The 17,745-nt window shown below is 40.8% G+C and overlaps 1 protein-coding gene across 5 annotated transcripts in view; it reads right to left on the bottom strand.

The window, feature by feature from the left end:
• Positions 1-17,745, bottom strand: part of nav2a (neuron navigator 2a) — a 460,666-nt gene that overhangs the window by 220,842 nt on the left and 222,079 nt on the right. For all 5 annotated transcript variants that reach the window (XR_009804322.1, XR_009804321.1, XR_009804323.1 and 2 more), the window contains 3 exons: positions 15,760-16,450; positions 9,667-9,886; positions 3,891-4,174 (listed from right to left, as the gene is read on the bottom strand). Coding sequence is in view for 2 of the 5 variants with exons in the window: in XM_061887617.1 (XP_061743601.1) it covers positions 3,891-4,174; positions 9,667-9,886; positions 15,760-16,450 (1,195 nt within the window). In the remaining 3 variants the exon portion in view is untranslated. The remainder of the gene's footprint in view (positions 1-3,890; positions 4,175-9,666; positions 9,887-15,759; positions 16,451-17,745) is intronic.

Raw genomic sequence — 17,745 nt, 5'->3', positions numbered from 1 at the left:
CAACCACAAGTATCATGCATCCACCAGACACTTCACAAGTACATTAATATAGCTTAAAGAGATTTTGCGTTGGAAACGTTACCAAAACAATGGTACATTCTAGATCAGGGGTCACCAACCTTTTTGAAACCAAGAGCTACTTCTTGGGTACTGATTAATGCAAAGGGCTACCAGTTTGATACACACTTAAATAAATTGCCAGAAATAGCCAATTTGCTCAATTTACCTTTAATAAATAAATCTATATACTGTATATATAAAAGAGTGGGTATTTCTGTCTGTCATTCTGTCGTACATTTTTTTGCCTTTTACAGAAGGTTTTCTGTAGAAAATAAATGATGTAAAACACTTAATTGAACGGTTTAAAAGAGGAGAAAACAGGGAAAAAAAATGAAAATTACATTTTGAAACATAGTTTATATTCAATTTTGACTCTTTAAAATTCAAAATTCAACCGAAAAAAAAAGAAGAGAAAAAATAGCTAAATCGAATCTTTTTTAAAAATATTTAAAAAATAATTTATGGAACATCATTAGTAATTTTTCCTGATTAAGTTTAATTTTAGAATTTTGATGACATGTTTTAAATAGGTTAAAATCCAATCTGCACTTTGTTAGAATATATAACAAATTGGACCAAGCTATATTTCTACCAAAGACAAATCGTTATTTCTTCTAGATTTTCCAGAACAAATTTTTTTAAAGAAATTCAAAAGACTTTGAAATAAGATTTAAATTTGATTCTAAAGATTTTCTAGATTTGCCAGAATATTTTTTGGGAATTTTAATCTTAATAAGTTAGAAGAAATATTTCACAAATATTCTTCGTCGAAAAAACAGAAGCTAAATTGAAAAATTAAATTAAAATGTATTTTTTATTCTTTACAATAAACAAATAAATGTACTTGAACATTGATTTAAATTGTCAGGAAAGAAGTATATGTGTTTAAAAATCCTACAATCATTTTCAAGGATGTATTTTTTCTCTAAAGTTGTCTTTCTGAAAGTTATAGGAAGCAAAGTAAAAAAATAAATGAAATTATTTAAACAAGTGAAGACCACATTGTATAAATGTTATATAATTTCCTAGTTGGTTATAATAAATAAATACAATGTATAAATATTCACTTCATATTTACATATAATGTGATTACAAATTTATTTTATTTGGTAATTTCATGCAAGTATTTGTTAACTTTATTTTTGTTACAAAACCCATGTAAATTGGAGAAGAACATATTTTGTTTCCGGTTTGGTCGCATTGTTGGGGGGACAATTAATATGTGACGGAATAAGGGAAGCAGCATGAGACAGCAAACATTTGATAGATGAAGTTAATGGAGTCTCGGCTGGAAAAGAAACTTTATTCCCTCTGAGTTTGTGAGGCCAATGAGGTCTGATTCTTTGTCATAATGCATGTGAAATATATGTGTTTTCTTTTATTTGATGTCAGACTAATTGTAAGTTCTGTTTTTTCTTATTCGTTAGTTCCGACGGCATTTGTTTGGCATTTTTTGGGGCATCATTTGGGAGGAGAAGAAGGCGTGGCTGAAATAAATGTCTGTTTAAGAAAAACAAACAACTTGAGCCTTGATTAAGACCTCGGAGGGAGTAACAATAAGTCTTTAAAATATTTTTGGAGATAATAAATGATGAAAAAAACCCCACTTAATTTAACTGTTTAAAAGAGGAGAAAACACGAAAAAAAAAAGAACATTTAATTTTGCCATAGTTTATCTTCAATATCGACTCTTTAAAATTCAAAATTCCACTGAAAAAAATTGAGAAAAACTAGCTAATTCGAGTCTTTTTAAAAAATAATAAAAAAAAGAATTTATGGAACATCATTAGTAATTTTTCCTGATTAAGATTAATTTTAGAATTTTGATGACATGTTTTAAATAGGTTAAAATCCAATCTGCACTTTGTTAGAATATATAACAAATTGGACCAAGCTGTATTTCTAACAAAGACAAATCATTATTTCTTCTAGATTTTCCAGAACAACATATTTAAAAGAAATTCAAAAGACTTTGAAATAAAGATTAAATTTGATTCTACAGATTTTCTAGATTTGCCGGAATATTTTTTTTTATTTTAATCATAATGAGTTTGAATAATAAGATATTTCACAAATATTTTTCGTCGAAAAAACAGAAGCTAAAATGAAGAATTTAATTAAAATGTATTTTTTATTCTTTACAATAAAAAAAAAAAATACTTGAACATTGATTTAAATTGTCAGGAAAGAAGAGGAAGGAATTTAAAAGGTAAAAAGGTATATGTGTTTAAAAATCCTAGAATCATTTTTAAGGTTGTATTTTTTTCTCTAAAATTGTCTTTCTGAAAGTTATAAGGAGCAAAGTTAAAAAAAAAATGAATTTATTTCAACAAGTGAAGACCAAGTCTTTAAAATATTTTCTTGGCTTTTCAAATTCTATTTGAGTTTTGTCTCTCTTAGAATTAAAAATGTCGAGCAAAGCGAGACCAGCTTGCTAGTAAATAAATAAAATGTAAAAAATAGAGGCAGCTCACTGGTAAGTGCTGCTATTTGAGCTATTTTTAGAACAGGCCAGCGGGCGACTCATCTGGTCCTTACGGGCGACCTGGTGCCCGTGGGCACTTCGTTGGTGACCCCTGGTTTAGCATATATTCATTGAACTTCATTGTATTGTTTTAGTGCAGGGGTGCCCACACTTTTTCTGCAGGCGAGCTACTTTTCAATTGACCAACTCGAGGGGATCTACCTCATTTATATATATCATTTATATTTATTTATTTATGAAAGAGACATTTTTGTAAACAAGTTAAATGTGTTTAATGATAATACAAGCATGTGTAACACACATAGATGTCTTTCTTTCACAAAGACAAGAATATAAGTTGGTGTATTACCTGATTCTGATGACTTGCATTGATTGGAATCAGACAGTAATGATGATAACGCCCACATTTTCAAATGGAAGAGAAAAAAGTTGTCCTTTCTGTACAATACCACATGAAAGTGGTTGGTTTTTGGCATCTCATTCATCCAGCTTCCATACACTTTACAAGAAAAACATTGGCGGCAAATTCCGTAGCTTGCTTGATTGACATTCACGGCACCCGAGGGTCTTGTGAGATGACGCTGGCTGCTGCCAGTTCATTATTATGAAAAAATGACAAGAGAGGAAGGCGAGAAACACTTTTTATTTCAACAGACTTTCGTCAAAACTCTAAAGGCCGACTGCACATTTCCTATCTTCACAATAAAAGCCCTGCTTCATGCTGCCTGCGCTAACAAAATAAGAGTCTCGGAAAGCAGCTTTCTGAGGGATCGCTTCTGCACGCCAGTTTTCCGAGACTCTGTATTTAGTTAGCGCAGGCAGCATGAAGCAGGGCTTTTATTGTGAAGATAGGAAATGTGCAGTCGGCCTTTAGAGTTTTGACGGAAGGGACGGCGCGAAAGTCTGTTGAAATAAAAAGTGTTTCTCGCCTTCCTCTCGGTCATATTTTCATAATAATGATCTTGCAGCAGCCAGCGTCATCTCACAAGACCCTCCGGTACCGTGAATGTCATTTAAGTGACGTCTTGGTGAAGATTGATCATCACTAACTTTTAGGTCTATTTTTTTTAAAAGCCTGGCTGGAGATCGACTGACACACCCCCCGCGGTCGACTGGTAGCTCGCGATCGACGTAATGGGCACCCCTGTTTTAGTGTCTTTAATAACAAAATGCATCAAAGTGGCGCCTGCATCTTTCCTTTTTCCTGTTTGAAAAAGTTTGGAGTGTATTAAATAAAATGCATGTATATATTCCCCATGTAGACTCGCAAATACTGAAACCGGTTTGGCTGCTATAAATTAAATATAGCGAGCAAGGCTATTATCGTGCACTTTGTCGCTCTCACCTTTCCGTCATGCCCGCCTTGACGCTGCCAGTGCGACCCAGGGCGGACAGGGTGTCCTCTCTGTGGGTCCCGTGGCCTCCCCCCCCTGCGCTGCCCAGGCTCATGTCGATGGACTCGCTGCTGGTGTGCATGCTGCTCACGGAAGGGTAGCCCATGCTGCTTGTGCCGCCGTGCCCGCCCAGTGTGCTCTCCCTGCTCTGGGCAGAGGAGCCGCTGAACGTGGTGCCCCATGTGAGGCTGTTAGAAGGCCCCGTTGAGGAGTAGACTGAGCCGGGACTGGAGGCCTGTGAAGGACACAGACAACATTGCATGAAGTAAATGTATTCTTTTAGTAATAATATGCTCTGCCATGTTGACATTTTGGATAGCATTCAGCGGTTGTCAAAGTTTTTTCACCAAGAAACACCTTAAAAAAAACTTGGCTCCCCAAGTACCACCGTAATGACCAACATTGAATTACAGTAGCATAGTAGGCCCAAGCATTCATTAAAAACAAGATATTAAAGTTAAAGTACCAATCGTTGTCACACACACACACTAGATGTGGCGGAATTATTCTCTGCATTTGACACATCGCCCTTGATCAGGTGAGGGGAGCAGTGAGCTGCAGCGGTGGCCGCGCCCGGGAATAATGTTTGGTGATTTAACCCCCATTCCCCCCCCCCCCCTGAAGGAACTCTCCTGAAGGAATAAATAAAGTACTATCTAATCTAATCTAATATACATATATTTTCCGTTCGGGCTCCAGTACTCTGGAATGCCCTCCCGGTAACAGTTCGCGATGCCACCTCAGTAGAAGCATTTAAGTCTCACCTTAAAACTCATTTGTATACTCTAGCCTTTAAATAGACTCCCTTTTTAGACCAGTTGATCTGCCGTTTCTTTTCTTTTTCTTCTATATCCCACTCTCCCTTGTGGAGGGGGTCCGGTCCGATCCGGTGGCCATGTACTGCTTGCCTGTGTATCGGCTGGGGACATCTCTGCGCTGCTGGTCCGCCTCCGCTTGGGATGGTTTCTCGCTGGCTCCGCTGTGAACGGGACTCTCGCTGCTGTGTTGGATCCGCTTTGGACTGGACTTGCCCTTATGTGGGCCTACCGAGGATGTCGTGGTGGTTTGTGCAGCCCTTTGAGACACTAGTGATTTAGGGCTATATAAGTAAACATTGATTGATTGAAGTATATATACAGTACACACACACACACACACCCATATATATATATATATATATATATATATATATATCAGGGTTTCCCACACATCCATTTATCTGCGGCGGCCCGCCACGAAAGAATTACAGCCGCCATAAATAAAAATTAAACAATTTTAAAAAAATAAAAATAAAATATATATATTTATTTCCAGCTTTTGACTCGCTTGACCGCTCATAAAAGCAATGGGACTCTGTCTGTGAATGGAGCTTGTAGTTACATATTATATAAATATGTATATAAATATGTACATAAAGTGTTGTAATTATATTCCAACTCCGCGTTCTTCTTGGTCATCACCACCGCCGCCATTCTGATTAATGGATGCATGATTCATGATATGATGTGACAATAGATGCATGCACACACTTCCAGGTCAACACTGTTGTAAAATAAGAGTCAATCTTTGCCTCGCTGCTTGCAGGAGTTTAATTCCTCTCCAAGATTAGCAGCACCAACTTTTACATTGCAATACTACATTTGCAAAAACAAGTAATATGCCCTTTTTCCACTGATTAATGGCTCAATTTTATCAAGGAAAAAAAAAAAACTTAAGTTATGATAGCTTTAGTGAAGCTCATGGAAATACATCTAAAATAACTCCTGAAACACAAATGTCAAGGACATGGCAGGGCTGTGAGTTATAGAGATCTTCCACATCCAACCAGTAATTGCAGAAATTGTCAGCAGAGACATGCTGTCACCGAGTTAAATAAATATACATCGCAGCCCATAGCAGTTCCCAGATATGACGCAAATATTTGAGCAGCAGATGCCAATCTCACTGTTTATGGTACATTATTATTATTTTTTTTTGCGGCAGGCTTCAGTACATGTTTGCCCTTGCTCATAAACACATTATAACGGGACTGTCGACAACTCTCCATAATAGATGGCATCTTGACTCTGCTTCTGAACTTACATGTGCCTGGTCTGCCAGAATATAAGAAAACAAAGCAGAAGGCATGAGTTTAGCCAACTTAGCGATTAAAGGGGAACATTATCACAATTCAGCTCTCACTGGATCGGTTCGCAGCCGAGTGTGAAGCGACCGGAATGAGAATCAGCACCTCCAAGTCCGAGTCCATGGTTCTCGCCCGGAAAAGGGTGGAATGCCATCTCCGGGTTGGGGAGGAGACCCTGCCCCAAGTGGAGGAGTTCAAGTACCTAGGAGTCTTGTTCACGAGTTAGGGAAGAGTGGATGGTGAGATCGACAGGCGGATCGGTGTGGCGTCTTCAGTAATGCGGACGTTGTACCGATCCGTTGTGGTGAAGAAGGAGCTGAGCCGGAAGGCAAAGCTCTCAATTTACCGGTCGATCTACGTTCCCATCCTCACCTATGGTCATGAGCTTTGGGTCATGACCGAAAGGATAAGATCACGGGTACAAGCGGCCCAAATGAGTTTGGGTCTCTCCCTTAGAGATAGGGTGAGAAGCTCTGCCATCCGGGAGGAACTCAAAGTAAAGCCGCTGCTCCTCCACATGGAGAGGAGCCAGATGAGGTGGTTTGGGCATCTGGTCAGGATGCCACCCGAACGCCTCCCTAGGGAGGTGTTTAGGGCACGTCCAACCGGTAGGAGGCCACGGGGAAGACCCAGGACACGTTGGGAAGACTATGTCTCCCGGCTGGCCTGGGAACGCCTCGGGAAGAGCTAGACGAAGTGGCTGGGGAGAGGGAAGTCTGGGTTTCCCTGCTTAGGCTGTTGCCCCCGCGACCCGACCTCGGATAAGCGGAAGAAGATGGATGGATTATCACAATTTCAAAAGGGTTAAAAACAATAAAAATCAGTTCCCAGTGGCTTGTTGTATTTTTTGAAGTTTTTTTCAAAATTTTACCAGTCCCGGAATATCCCTAAATAAAGCTTTAAAGTGCCTTATTTTCGCTATCTTCGAAACCACTATCCATTTCCCTGTGACGTCACACAGTGCTGCCAATGTAAATAAACAATGGGAATACCACAGCAAGATATAGCGACATTAGCTTGGATTCAGACTCGGATTTCAGCGGCTTAAGCGATTCAACAGATTACGCATGTATTGAAACAGATGGTTGGAGTATGGAGGCAGATAGCAAAAACGAAATTGAAGAAAAAAACTGAAGCTATTGAGCGAATAGCTTTTGACGCTATTCGGCCATAGCGTGGGTGTACCTAATGAAGTGGCCCATAGCATGGCTGCCTTATTAGCATCGCCGGTAAAATGTGCGGACCAAACGATCAGGACTTTCGCATCTTGTGACACTGGAGCAACTTAAATCCGTCGATTGGTAAGTGTTTGTTTCGCATTAAATGTGGGTATCTAGTTTCAAATGTACATACAGCTAGCGTGAATAGCATGTTAGCATCGATTAGCGTAGCATGTTAGCATCGATTAGCTGGCAGTCACGCCGTGACCAAATATGTCTGATTAGCACATAAGTCAACAACATCAACAAAACTCACCTTTGTGATTTCGTTGACTTAATGGTTGCAAATGCATCTGCAGGTTATCCATACATCTCTGTGCCATGTCTGTCTTAGCATCGCCGGTCAAATGTGGAGACACTCTGGTACATTCAATGGGGGTCTGGCGGCAGATTTCTTGCCAGTGGTGCAACTTGAATCCCTCCCTGTTAGTGTTGTTACACCCTCCGACAACACACCGACGAGGCATGATGTCTCCAAGGTTCCAAAAAATAGTCGAAAAAACGGAAAATAACAGAGCTGAGACCCGGTGTTTGTAATGTGAAAATGAAAATGGTGGGTGTGTTACCTCGGTGACGTGACGTTCTGACGTCATCGCCACAGACCGATAAACAGAAAGGCGTTTAATTTGCCAAAATTCACCCATTTAGAGTTCGGAAATCGGTTAAAAAAATACATGATCTTTTTTCTGCAACATCAAGGTATATATTGACGCTTGCATAGGTCTGCTGATAATGTTCCCCTTTAAAGAACTCTACATTGTCTTTCACAGAATAATTACTGTTCTGGACTTCCTGGACACTTCGGAAAACTAACATAGAAAGACTTTGAATTTCCCTCATTTTGCTGATGACAGATTTTTACTCACTTCTTGCGTTTGCAACAACATCCATAAAAATTGCATGCACATGTGATATGCAAATTATAAAATGATCCACCTGCCACAGATAGACTGTAGTTATTTGGGAAGTTGTGGTTGTATTTCTGTCCAGGCCACTCAGCCTTTTCATCAAGTTTGAATCCATTAAAAAGTGATGATGCAATCATCTGCCTTTGTGAATCCCAAAGTTTCAAAACACTTAACTCATACATTTATCATTTTCAGACAGGATCCTACTGGTCAACCAGCCGTCATGATCGCAACTGCAGTCGGTGAGACATATCTGAATATTTAATTGTAAACTAAAACATACTTTCTTTCTTTTCACTGTGGGGTTGAAGGGGTAAGAGCTAAAAATAGCAGTTGACTTGTGAGAACCTTTCAAGATTTGAAAGATGATGTCAGCATAAAGTAAAGAAATTCTATATCTACATCAGGGTTCCCCAAATTTTTTGACTCAGGGGCCACATTGGGTTAAAAAATTGGCCGGGGGCCGAGCTATTTATTCATCTTTATATATATATATATATATATATATATATATATATATATATATATATACACTGCGATGAGGTGGCAACTTGTCCAGGGTGTACCCTGCCTTCCGCCCGATTGTAGCTGAGATAAGCGCCAGCGCCCCCCGCGACCCCGAAAGGGAATAAGCGGTAGAAAATGGATGGATGGATGTATATATATATATATATACATATGTATATATATATATACATATATATATATATATATATATATAGTGAATGTGAATGTTGTCTCTCTATCTGTGTTGGCCCTGTGATGAGGTGGCCACTTGTCCAGGTTGTACCCCGCCTTCCGCCCGATTGTAGCTGAAATAGGCGCCAGCGCCCCCCGCGACCCCAAAAGGAAATAAGCGGTAGAAAATGGATGGATGGATGGATATACACACACACACACACACACACACACACACACACACACACACACACTTATATATATACATATACATATATATATATATATTTTTTTTTTTTTTTTTTTTTTTTGGCGAATTAATTGTTATTCTTATTTTTAACGATTCTGGATCGATTAGAAAAAAAATAAAAAAATTATTTTTTTAAAAATGTTTTTTTATTTTATTTTTTAAATCTGTCCTGTCCAGCCACTCATCCGAATCATATAGTTGATGTAGACGCCCATATCTGCTGTACGGATTTACTTTAGTGTTGGATACTTGACTTTGTTAAATGTGTGTTTAGAATTTTATTAAACAAAACCGATTTTCGTATAAGTAATATAGAAATTGATCCCAGCTGTTGATGTATTTCATGGAGGAATGTAGTTAATGATAGAACTGGCACCCGATGTTATTAAAAAGTATGGCTTTTAAAACAAGAATCATTATGAATCAAGAAATCAATTCTAAATTGAATCATTAGCCCCGGGAATCTTCTGGACCAGACTGTAAACACTGACGGGCTGAAGTTTGTGGAACCCTGGTCTACATGATTTGTCGGAGGCCCAATCCTACCTGCTCGCTACCGAGTGTCCCTGTGCCGGATCCTGTCACTCTGCCTCCAAACATGGGGCTGAAGGTCTCACTGTCAACGCCTCCCAGTCCTCCATCGGGGGACTCCATCACTGTGGTCACATGACTCATGGTGGCGTGTGGGTTGGAGATAACGGTGGAGTTCTTCATGTTGTCAACAGTGGTGACTGGACCCTGTTTGCTGCTCTTCCCACCAAACAACCTACGGATAAAACAGGCAATTAGTTGCTCATAAATATGCAAAGTAAATCAAAGAACTGAAATAACATTTTTCTCTTCTGCTGTCGATGCACTACTGGAGTTAAATATAGGCTAGGAGGAGTGGAGATGTGATGGGCGAGCACAGACGCATGAAGCCTCTTTGAAGAGTTATTACTCCCTGACGTTAATGAGGGCACAGCGCTAAGGTAAGATTCTTATTACCCCCACCCACACCCACACCCACACCCACACCCACACCCACACCCTCCCTCAACGCACGGCCAAGGTTGAGGTTTGGAAGCTGATTAGTTGAACTCAAGTTGAGTCTATGTTTTACAATCAATCAATCAATCAATCAATCAATGTTTATTTATATAGCCCCAAATCACAAATGTCTCAAAGGACTGCACAAATCATTACGACTACAACATCCTCGGAAGAACCCACAAAATGACCCCGTTTGAGCCTAATGACTGAAGGCATACAAACAACATGCCCACACATGTGAGAATTATGCAACGCTCCAACAGCAAGAGAGCAAGGAGGGGCCACTCAGGGCCTGGTCTACTAAAGCACCTGTCAAACTCAAGACTCGGAGGCCAGATATGGCCCGACATATCATTTATCGAAAACCTCCCGGGACAAATTTTCTCCCGAAAGTCTCCCGAAATTCCGAGGCCACGCCCCCTCCAGCTCCATGCGACCTGAGTGACGTGTCGACAGTCTTTCCCAAAATATAAAGAGCGAGCCTGCCCAATGACGTTATATAACTGTAGAATGATCGAGGGCGAGTTCTTGGTTTCTTATGTGGGTTTATTGTTAGGCGGTTTCATTAAAGTCCTGCCAGTCCGGTAATAACACACAACAACAGCAGTCACGTTTTTTTCGTCTACCGTTAAGAAGTCCGTCTGCCTAAACAGCAATGTTGTGAACTTGTGACACTCTTAAACAGGACAATACCGCCATCTACTGTACATAGAATAGAATAGAATGTAGAATAGACAGAGAATAGAACAAAGATGGACATTTCAACCCTTAACTCAACAATGAGTAGATGAGTGTAATGTATGTGTAAATAAATGAACACTGAAATTCAAGTATTTCTTTTATTTATGTAATAAAATAAATACATATATTTATTTGTATATAGATATGTATATAGATAGATAGATAGATAGATAGATAGATAGATAGATAGATAGTACTTTATTGATTCCTTCAGGAGAGTTCCTTCAGGAAAAAAAAAAATATATATATATATATATATATATTTATATATATATATATACATACCTAGAATTCACTGAAAGTCAAGTATTTATCATATATATATATTTAATATATATATTTAATATATATATATTAAATATTTGACTTTTAACCGCGCCCCCAACCACGTCATTTAAAGTGGCCCGCCATGCCATTTATGTGGTCCATCACATCATTTAATGTGGCCTGCCATTTCATTCAATGTGGTTCGTCATGTCATTTAACATTGCCTGTCACGTCGTTCAATGTAGTCTGTCACGTCATTTAAGGTGGCCCTCCATGTCATTTAATTGGCCTGCCATTTCATTTAATGTGGTCTGTAACGTCATTCAATGTTGTCCGACACGTCATGATTGAGGTATACTACATCATTTGATCTGGTCTGTCACATCACTTAATGTGGCCTGCCATGTCTTTGTTGAGGTCCGCCACATCATTTAATGTGTGCAACATCATTTAAGGTGGTCCGTCACGTCATTTAAAATGGCCCGCCATGCCATTTACGTGGTCCGTCACATCATTTAATGTGACCTGCCATGTCATTCAATGTGGTTCGTCATGTCATTTAGTGTGGCCCGTCACGTCGTTCAATGTAGCCTGTCACGTCATTAAAGTGGCCCTCCATGTTATTTAATGTGGCCTGCCACATCATTTAAAGTGGTCGGTAACTTCATTCAATGTTGTCCGACACGTCATGATTGAGGTATATTACATCATTTAATGTGGTCCGTCACGTCACTTAACGTGGCTCATGTCATTTGTTGAGGTACGCCACATCATTTAATGTGGTCCGTCATGTCATTTAAAATGGCCCGCCATGCCACTTACTGTATGTGGTCCGTCACGTCACTTAACGTGGCTCATGTCATTTGTTGAGGTCTGCCACGTCATTTAATGTGGTCCGTCACGTCATTTAAAATGGCCCGCCATGCCACTTACTGTATGTGGTCCGTCACGTCACTTATGTGGCCCATGTCATTTGTTGAGGTACGCCACATCATTTAACGTGGTCTGCCACGTCATTTAATGTGGTCTGCCACATCATTTAACGTGGTCTGCCACATCATTTAACGTGGTCCGTCACGTCATTTAAAATGGCCCGCCATGCCATTTACTGTATGTGGTCCGTCACGTCACTTAATGTGGCCCATGTCATTTGTTAAGGTACGCCACATCATTTAAGTGGTCTGCCACATCATTTAACGTGGTCTGCCACATCATTTAACGTGGTCCGCCACATCATTTAACGTGGTCCGTCACGTCATTTAAAATGGCCCGCCATGCCATTTACTGTATGTGGTCCGTCATGTCACTTAATGTGGCCCATGTCATTTGTTGAGGTACGCCACATCATTTAATGTGTCCGTCACGTCATTAATGTGGTCTGCCACATCATTTAAAATGGCCCGCCATGCCACTTACTGTATGTGGTCCGTCACGTCACTTATGTGGCCCATGTCATTTGTTGAGGTACGCCACATCATTTAACGTGGTCTTCTACGTCATTTAATGTGGTCTGCCACATCATTTAATGTGGTCTGCCACGTCATTTAATGTGGTCTGCCACATCATTTAATGTGGTCTGCCACATCATTTAATGTGGTCTGCCACATCATTTAATGTGGTCTGCCACATCATTTAACGTGGTCTGCCACATCATTTAATGTGGTCTGCCACATCATTTAACGTGGTCTGCCACATCATTTAACGTGGTCTGCTACATCATTTAATGTGGTCTGCCACATCATTTAATGTGGTCTGCCACTTCATTTAATGTGGTCTGCCACGTCATTTAATGTGGTCTGCCACATCATTTAATGTGGTCTGCCACATCATTTAATGTGGTCTGCTACATCATTTAATGTGGTCTGCTACATCATTTAATGTGGTCTGCCACATCATTTAATGTGGTCTGCCACATCATTTAATGTGGTCTGCCACTTCATTTAACGTGGTCTGCCACTTCATTTAATGTGGTCTGCCACATCATTTAACGTGGTCCGTCAGGTCATTTAATGTGGTCCATCACGTCATTTAATGTGGTCCATCACATCATTAAATGTGGCCTGCCATGTGCAAACAGAAGTGACAACAAACAAGCTAGCTCGATGGTTAAGATGACTTGCAAGCTTGTTTCGATGCTCCTGAGGTCTTCCCGTCCTGCAAATAAAAAGCGTGGCGTTTCGACAAGGGGAACGGCGAGTATGTGTGGTTGAGGCGCACATTCTACAAATTTAGTCTGGATTTTTTGTTATTATAGATATTTTATTAAAAAAACGCGGCTCTGATATTCTGAAAAAAAAATAACGTTTGCAAACTGCAGATCCCGCTTGTTTGTGGAGCTTTTCACATGCCTGTATATGAAAAGAACTTCTTCAAGTATGCATTTTTTCACGTCTTGAGCACAGTAAGTGCAGCCTCTCTCTCATGAGTGCTTCTGCAGCGCACACAAAAAAGTGGGTTTCATCGTGGGATACACCGCATCCCACAAAAATGCCTATAAAAAGTGGTAAATGTCCCCTGCTTGTTTGAAAACACAGCAAAACACCACAGGTAGGAGCATGATTACATCCATCCATCCATTTTCTACCGCTTATTCCCTTTTGGGGTCGCGGGGGGCGCTGGCGCCTATCTCAGCTACAATCGGGCGGAAGGCGGGGTACACCCTGGACAAGTCGCATGATTACATGAACTTGAAGAGGGCAGCTGCACAAGTTATGAATAGCACATGCAATGTTGGTAGATTGCACGCAACACATACACAAATATATACACAATTTTGTAGATTGTACACGCTGTTTAGCACATGCTATTTGGATTTTAGTACAAACCCCGTATCTATATGAGTGGGGAAATTGTGTTAGATGTAAATATAAACAGAATAAAATGATTTTCAAATCTTTTTCAAGCCATATTCAGTTGAATATGCTACAAAGACAACATATTTGATGTTCTAACTGATAATCTTTTTTTTGTGTGCAAATAATCATTAACTTTAGAATTAGATGCCAGCAACACATGACAAAGACGTTGGGAAAGGTGGCAATAAATACTGACAAAGTTGAGGAATGCTCATCAAACACTTATATGGAACATCCCACAGGTGTGCAGGCTAATTGGGAACAGGTGGGTGCCATGATTGGCTATAAAAGCAGCTTCCATGAAATGCTAAGTAATTCACAAACAAGGATGGGGTGAGGGTCACCACTTTGTAAGTAAATTGTCGAACAGTTTTAGAACAACATTTCTCAACGAGCTATTGCAAGGAATTTAGGGATTTTACCATCTACGGTCCGTAAAATCATTAAAAGGTTCAGAGAATCTGGAGAAATCACTGCACGTAAGCGATATTACGGACCTTCATTCCCTCAGGCGGTACTGCATCAAAAACGGACATCAGTGTGTAAAGGATATCACCACATGGGCTCAGGAACACTTCATAAAACCACTGTCAGTAACTACAGTTGGTCGTTACATCTGTAAGTGCAAGTTAAAACTCTACTATGCAAAGCCAAACCCATTTATCAACAATATCCTGAAACGCCGCCGGCTTCTCTGGGCCCGAGCTCACCTAAGATGGACTGATGCAAAGTGGAAAAGTGTTCTGTGGTCTGACGAGTCCACATTTCAACTTATATTTTGAAACAGAGGACGTGGTGTCCTCCAGAACAAAGAGGAAATTAACCATTTGGATTGTTATAGGCGCAAAGTTGAAAAGCCAGCATGTGTGATGGTATGGGGGTGTATTAGTGCCCAAAGCATGGGTAACTTACACATCTGTGAAGGCACCATTAATGCTGAAAGGTCCATACAGGTTTTGGAACAACATATGTTGTCATCCAAGCAACGTTATCATGGACGCCCCTGCTTATTTCAGCAAGACAAGTGTTAAAACAGCGTGGGTTCGTAAAAAAAGAGTGAAGGTGCTTTCCTGGCCCGCCTGCAGTCCAGACCTGTCTCCCATCGAAAATATGTGGCGCATTATGAAGCGTAAAATACGACAGCGGAGACTGTTAAGTGAATTAAGTGAATTATATTTATATAGCGCTTTTCTCGAGTGACTCAAAGCGCTTTACATAGTGAAACCCAATATCTAAGTTACATTTAAACCAGTGTGGGTGGCACTGGGAGCAGGTGGGTAAAGTGTCGTGCCCAAGGACACAACGGCAGTGACTAGGATGGCGGAAGGACTGAAGCTCTACATAAAACAAGAACGGGAAAGAATTCCACTTTCAAAGCTTCAGCAATTAGTTTCCTCAGTTCCCAAACGTTTATTGAGTGTTGTTAAAAGAAAATGTGATGTAACACAGTGGTGAACATGCCCTTTCCCAACTACTTTGGCACGTTTTGCAGCCATGAAATTCTAAGTTAATTATTATTTCCAAAAAAAAAAAAAAATTACGAGTTTGAACATCAAATATCTTGTCTTTGTGGCATATTCAACTGAATATGGGTTGAAAAGGATTTGCAAATCATTGTATTCCGTTTATATTTACATCTAACACAATTTCCTAACTCATATGGAAACGGGGGTTGTAGATCGGGATTTGAATGCGTCGGCAAGGTAACTGACAACTGGCGTAACTTTTTGGTGTGTGTGCCTACCTGCGTAGTGTGGGCGATGAAACCTGCTGTCTTCCTGTCAGAGGAACAGTTGCTGCTCCTGCACTCCTGAGGTTGTCGGTCTCTGAGACCCCCTTCTCTCGATCGGTCTGATTCGCCAGCGGACCGAGCGAGCCGTTGGCCTTGGCAATGCCGATTGAGTTCTTCCCATGTGAGGTCACTGAGAGGACGGCGGCCTCGATGCTGCTGGTGGAGGAGCGGTTGCCGTTGCGGGCGACCGACCCTGAGCGGCTGGGCCTCGGGAGGCTGCGGTACTGCAGAGTAGAGCGGGCACCGGCGGGGAGGAAGCCGTCGTCGTGGTGGCCGAGCAGCAATCCCCCGTCCTGCCCACCTGCCTTTAATCCTGCCAGCGACCGTGCTCCGGATTTGGGAATTTTCCCCAGGGTGGCCGAGCCGCTGGTAATGGTGGCCCCGCTGGCGGTTACCATGGTTACCATGCCGTGGCCCTGCTTCTTGAAGCCGAATGTGCTGGTCGGGGTGCGGGAGGCATGTGTCTGGTGGTCAGAAACAGTGTGCGTGAGGGAGCTGGGAGTCGCTGTGTGGCTGCTGGACATTGATTGTTTCTTCGCTTCGTCACCGCTGACGCGTCCTGCATCAGAGGGCGACCGGTGAAGGCCGTTTGAACGTGGAGAGAGACGGCCCTTCTCGGACACCTTGATATCATCCGTTTTACCTGCAGGACACAGCAGAAAATGTCAAATGACTTGTGTCTACTGCAGGCTGGTGTTATTAGGATGCAATCATTTATTAGTACTCAAAGTGATGCACTGCAATTAGTAGGGTGTCCCGGTCCTATTTGTCCCCAAAAAATAAAACAAGTATCGATTTATATTGGCTTGAATCTTACTTCTTCTCAGTGAAAATTCAAAGATGATAAACAAAGTTGGTTATAGGCTACTAGGGAGCACTGAGATACACAACAGCTTAGCACACAATAAATAGCACACAAGCTATTTTTTCATACATAATGAGGGTCCTTCAATTGAACAGTCAAAACAGCACAATAGTACAGTGGTCCCCAACCACCGGGCCGCGGCCCGATTGGTACCGGGCCGCAGAAGAATTTTTTATGAGTTGGCCCTGCGATGAGGTGGCGACTTGTCCAGGGTGTACCCCGCCTTCCGCCCGATTGTAGCTGAGATAGGCGCCAGCGCCCCCCGCGACCCCGAAAGGGAATAAGCGGTAGGAAATGGATGGAAAAAAAAAAAAAAAAAAAAATTTTTTATTAAATCAACTTAAAAAAACACAATATACACTTACAAATTGTGCACCAACCACAAAAAACTCCCTTTTACATGACAAAAATGTCGCTTTTTCATGAACAAGAAGAAAAAGAAAAAAAAAGGACACCCCCCCGGACCGCAGGACAAATTATTAAGCGTTGACCGGTCCGCGGATACAAAAAGGTTGGGGACCACTGCAATAGTATCAATCAATCAATCAATCAATCAATCAATGTTTGTTTATATAGCCCTAAATCACAAGTGTCTCAAAGGGCTGCACAAACCACAACGACATCCTCGGTAGAGACCACATAAGGGCAAGGAAAAACTTACACCCAGTGGGACGTCGGTGACAGTGACAATGATGACTATGAGAAACCTTGGAGAGGACTGCATGTGTGGGCAACCCCCCCACCCCCTAGGGCAGTGGTTCTCAAATGGGGGTACTTGAAGGTATGCCAAGGGGTACGTGAGATTTTTTTTGAAATATTCTAAAAAAATAGCAACAATTCAAAAATCCTTTGTAAATATATTTATTGAATAATACTTCAACAAAATATGAATGTAAGTTCATAAACTGTGAAAAGAAATGCAACAATGCAGTATTCAGTTTTGACAGCTGGATTTTTTGTGGACATGTTCCATAAATATTAATGTGTTAGAATAATTATCTATATATATTATCACACTAACTTTAGTATGCTTAAAGTCTGTTGCTTTAGTTATTAGCTATTGTGCTCAAGTT

Source organism: Nerophis ophidion, linkage group LG25, assembly GCF_033978795.1.
Source record: "Nerophis ophidion isolate RoL-2023_Sa linkage group LG25, RoL_Noph_v1.0, whole genome shotgun sequence".
In the NCBI taxonomy this organism is placed as follows: Eukaryota; Metazoa; Chordata; class Actinopteri; order Syngnathiformes; family Syngnathidae; genus Nerophis; species Nerophis ophidion.
This window is presented reverse-complemented; position numbering and strand designations above follow the sequence as displayed.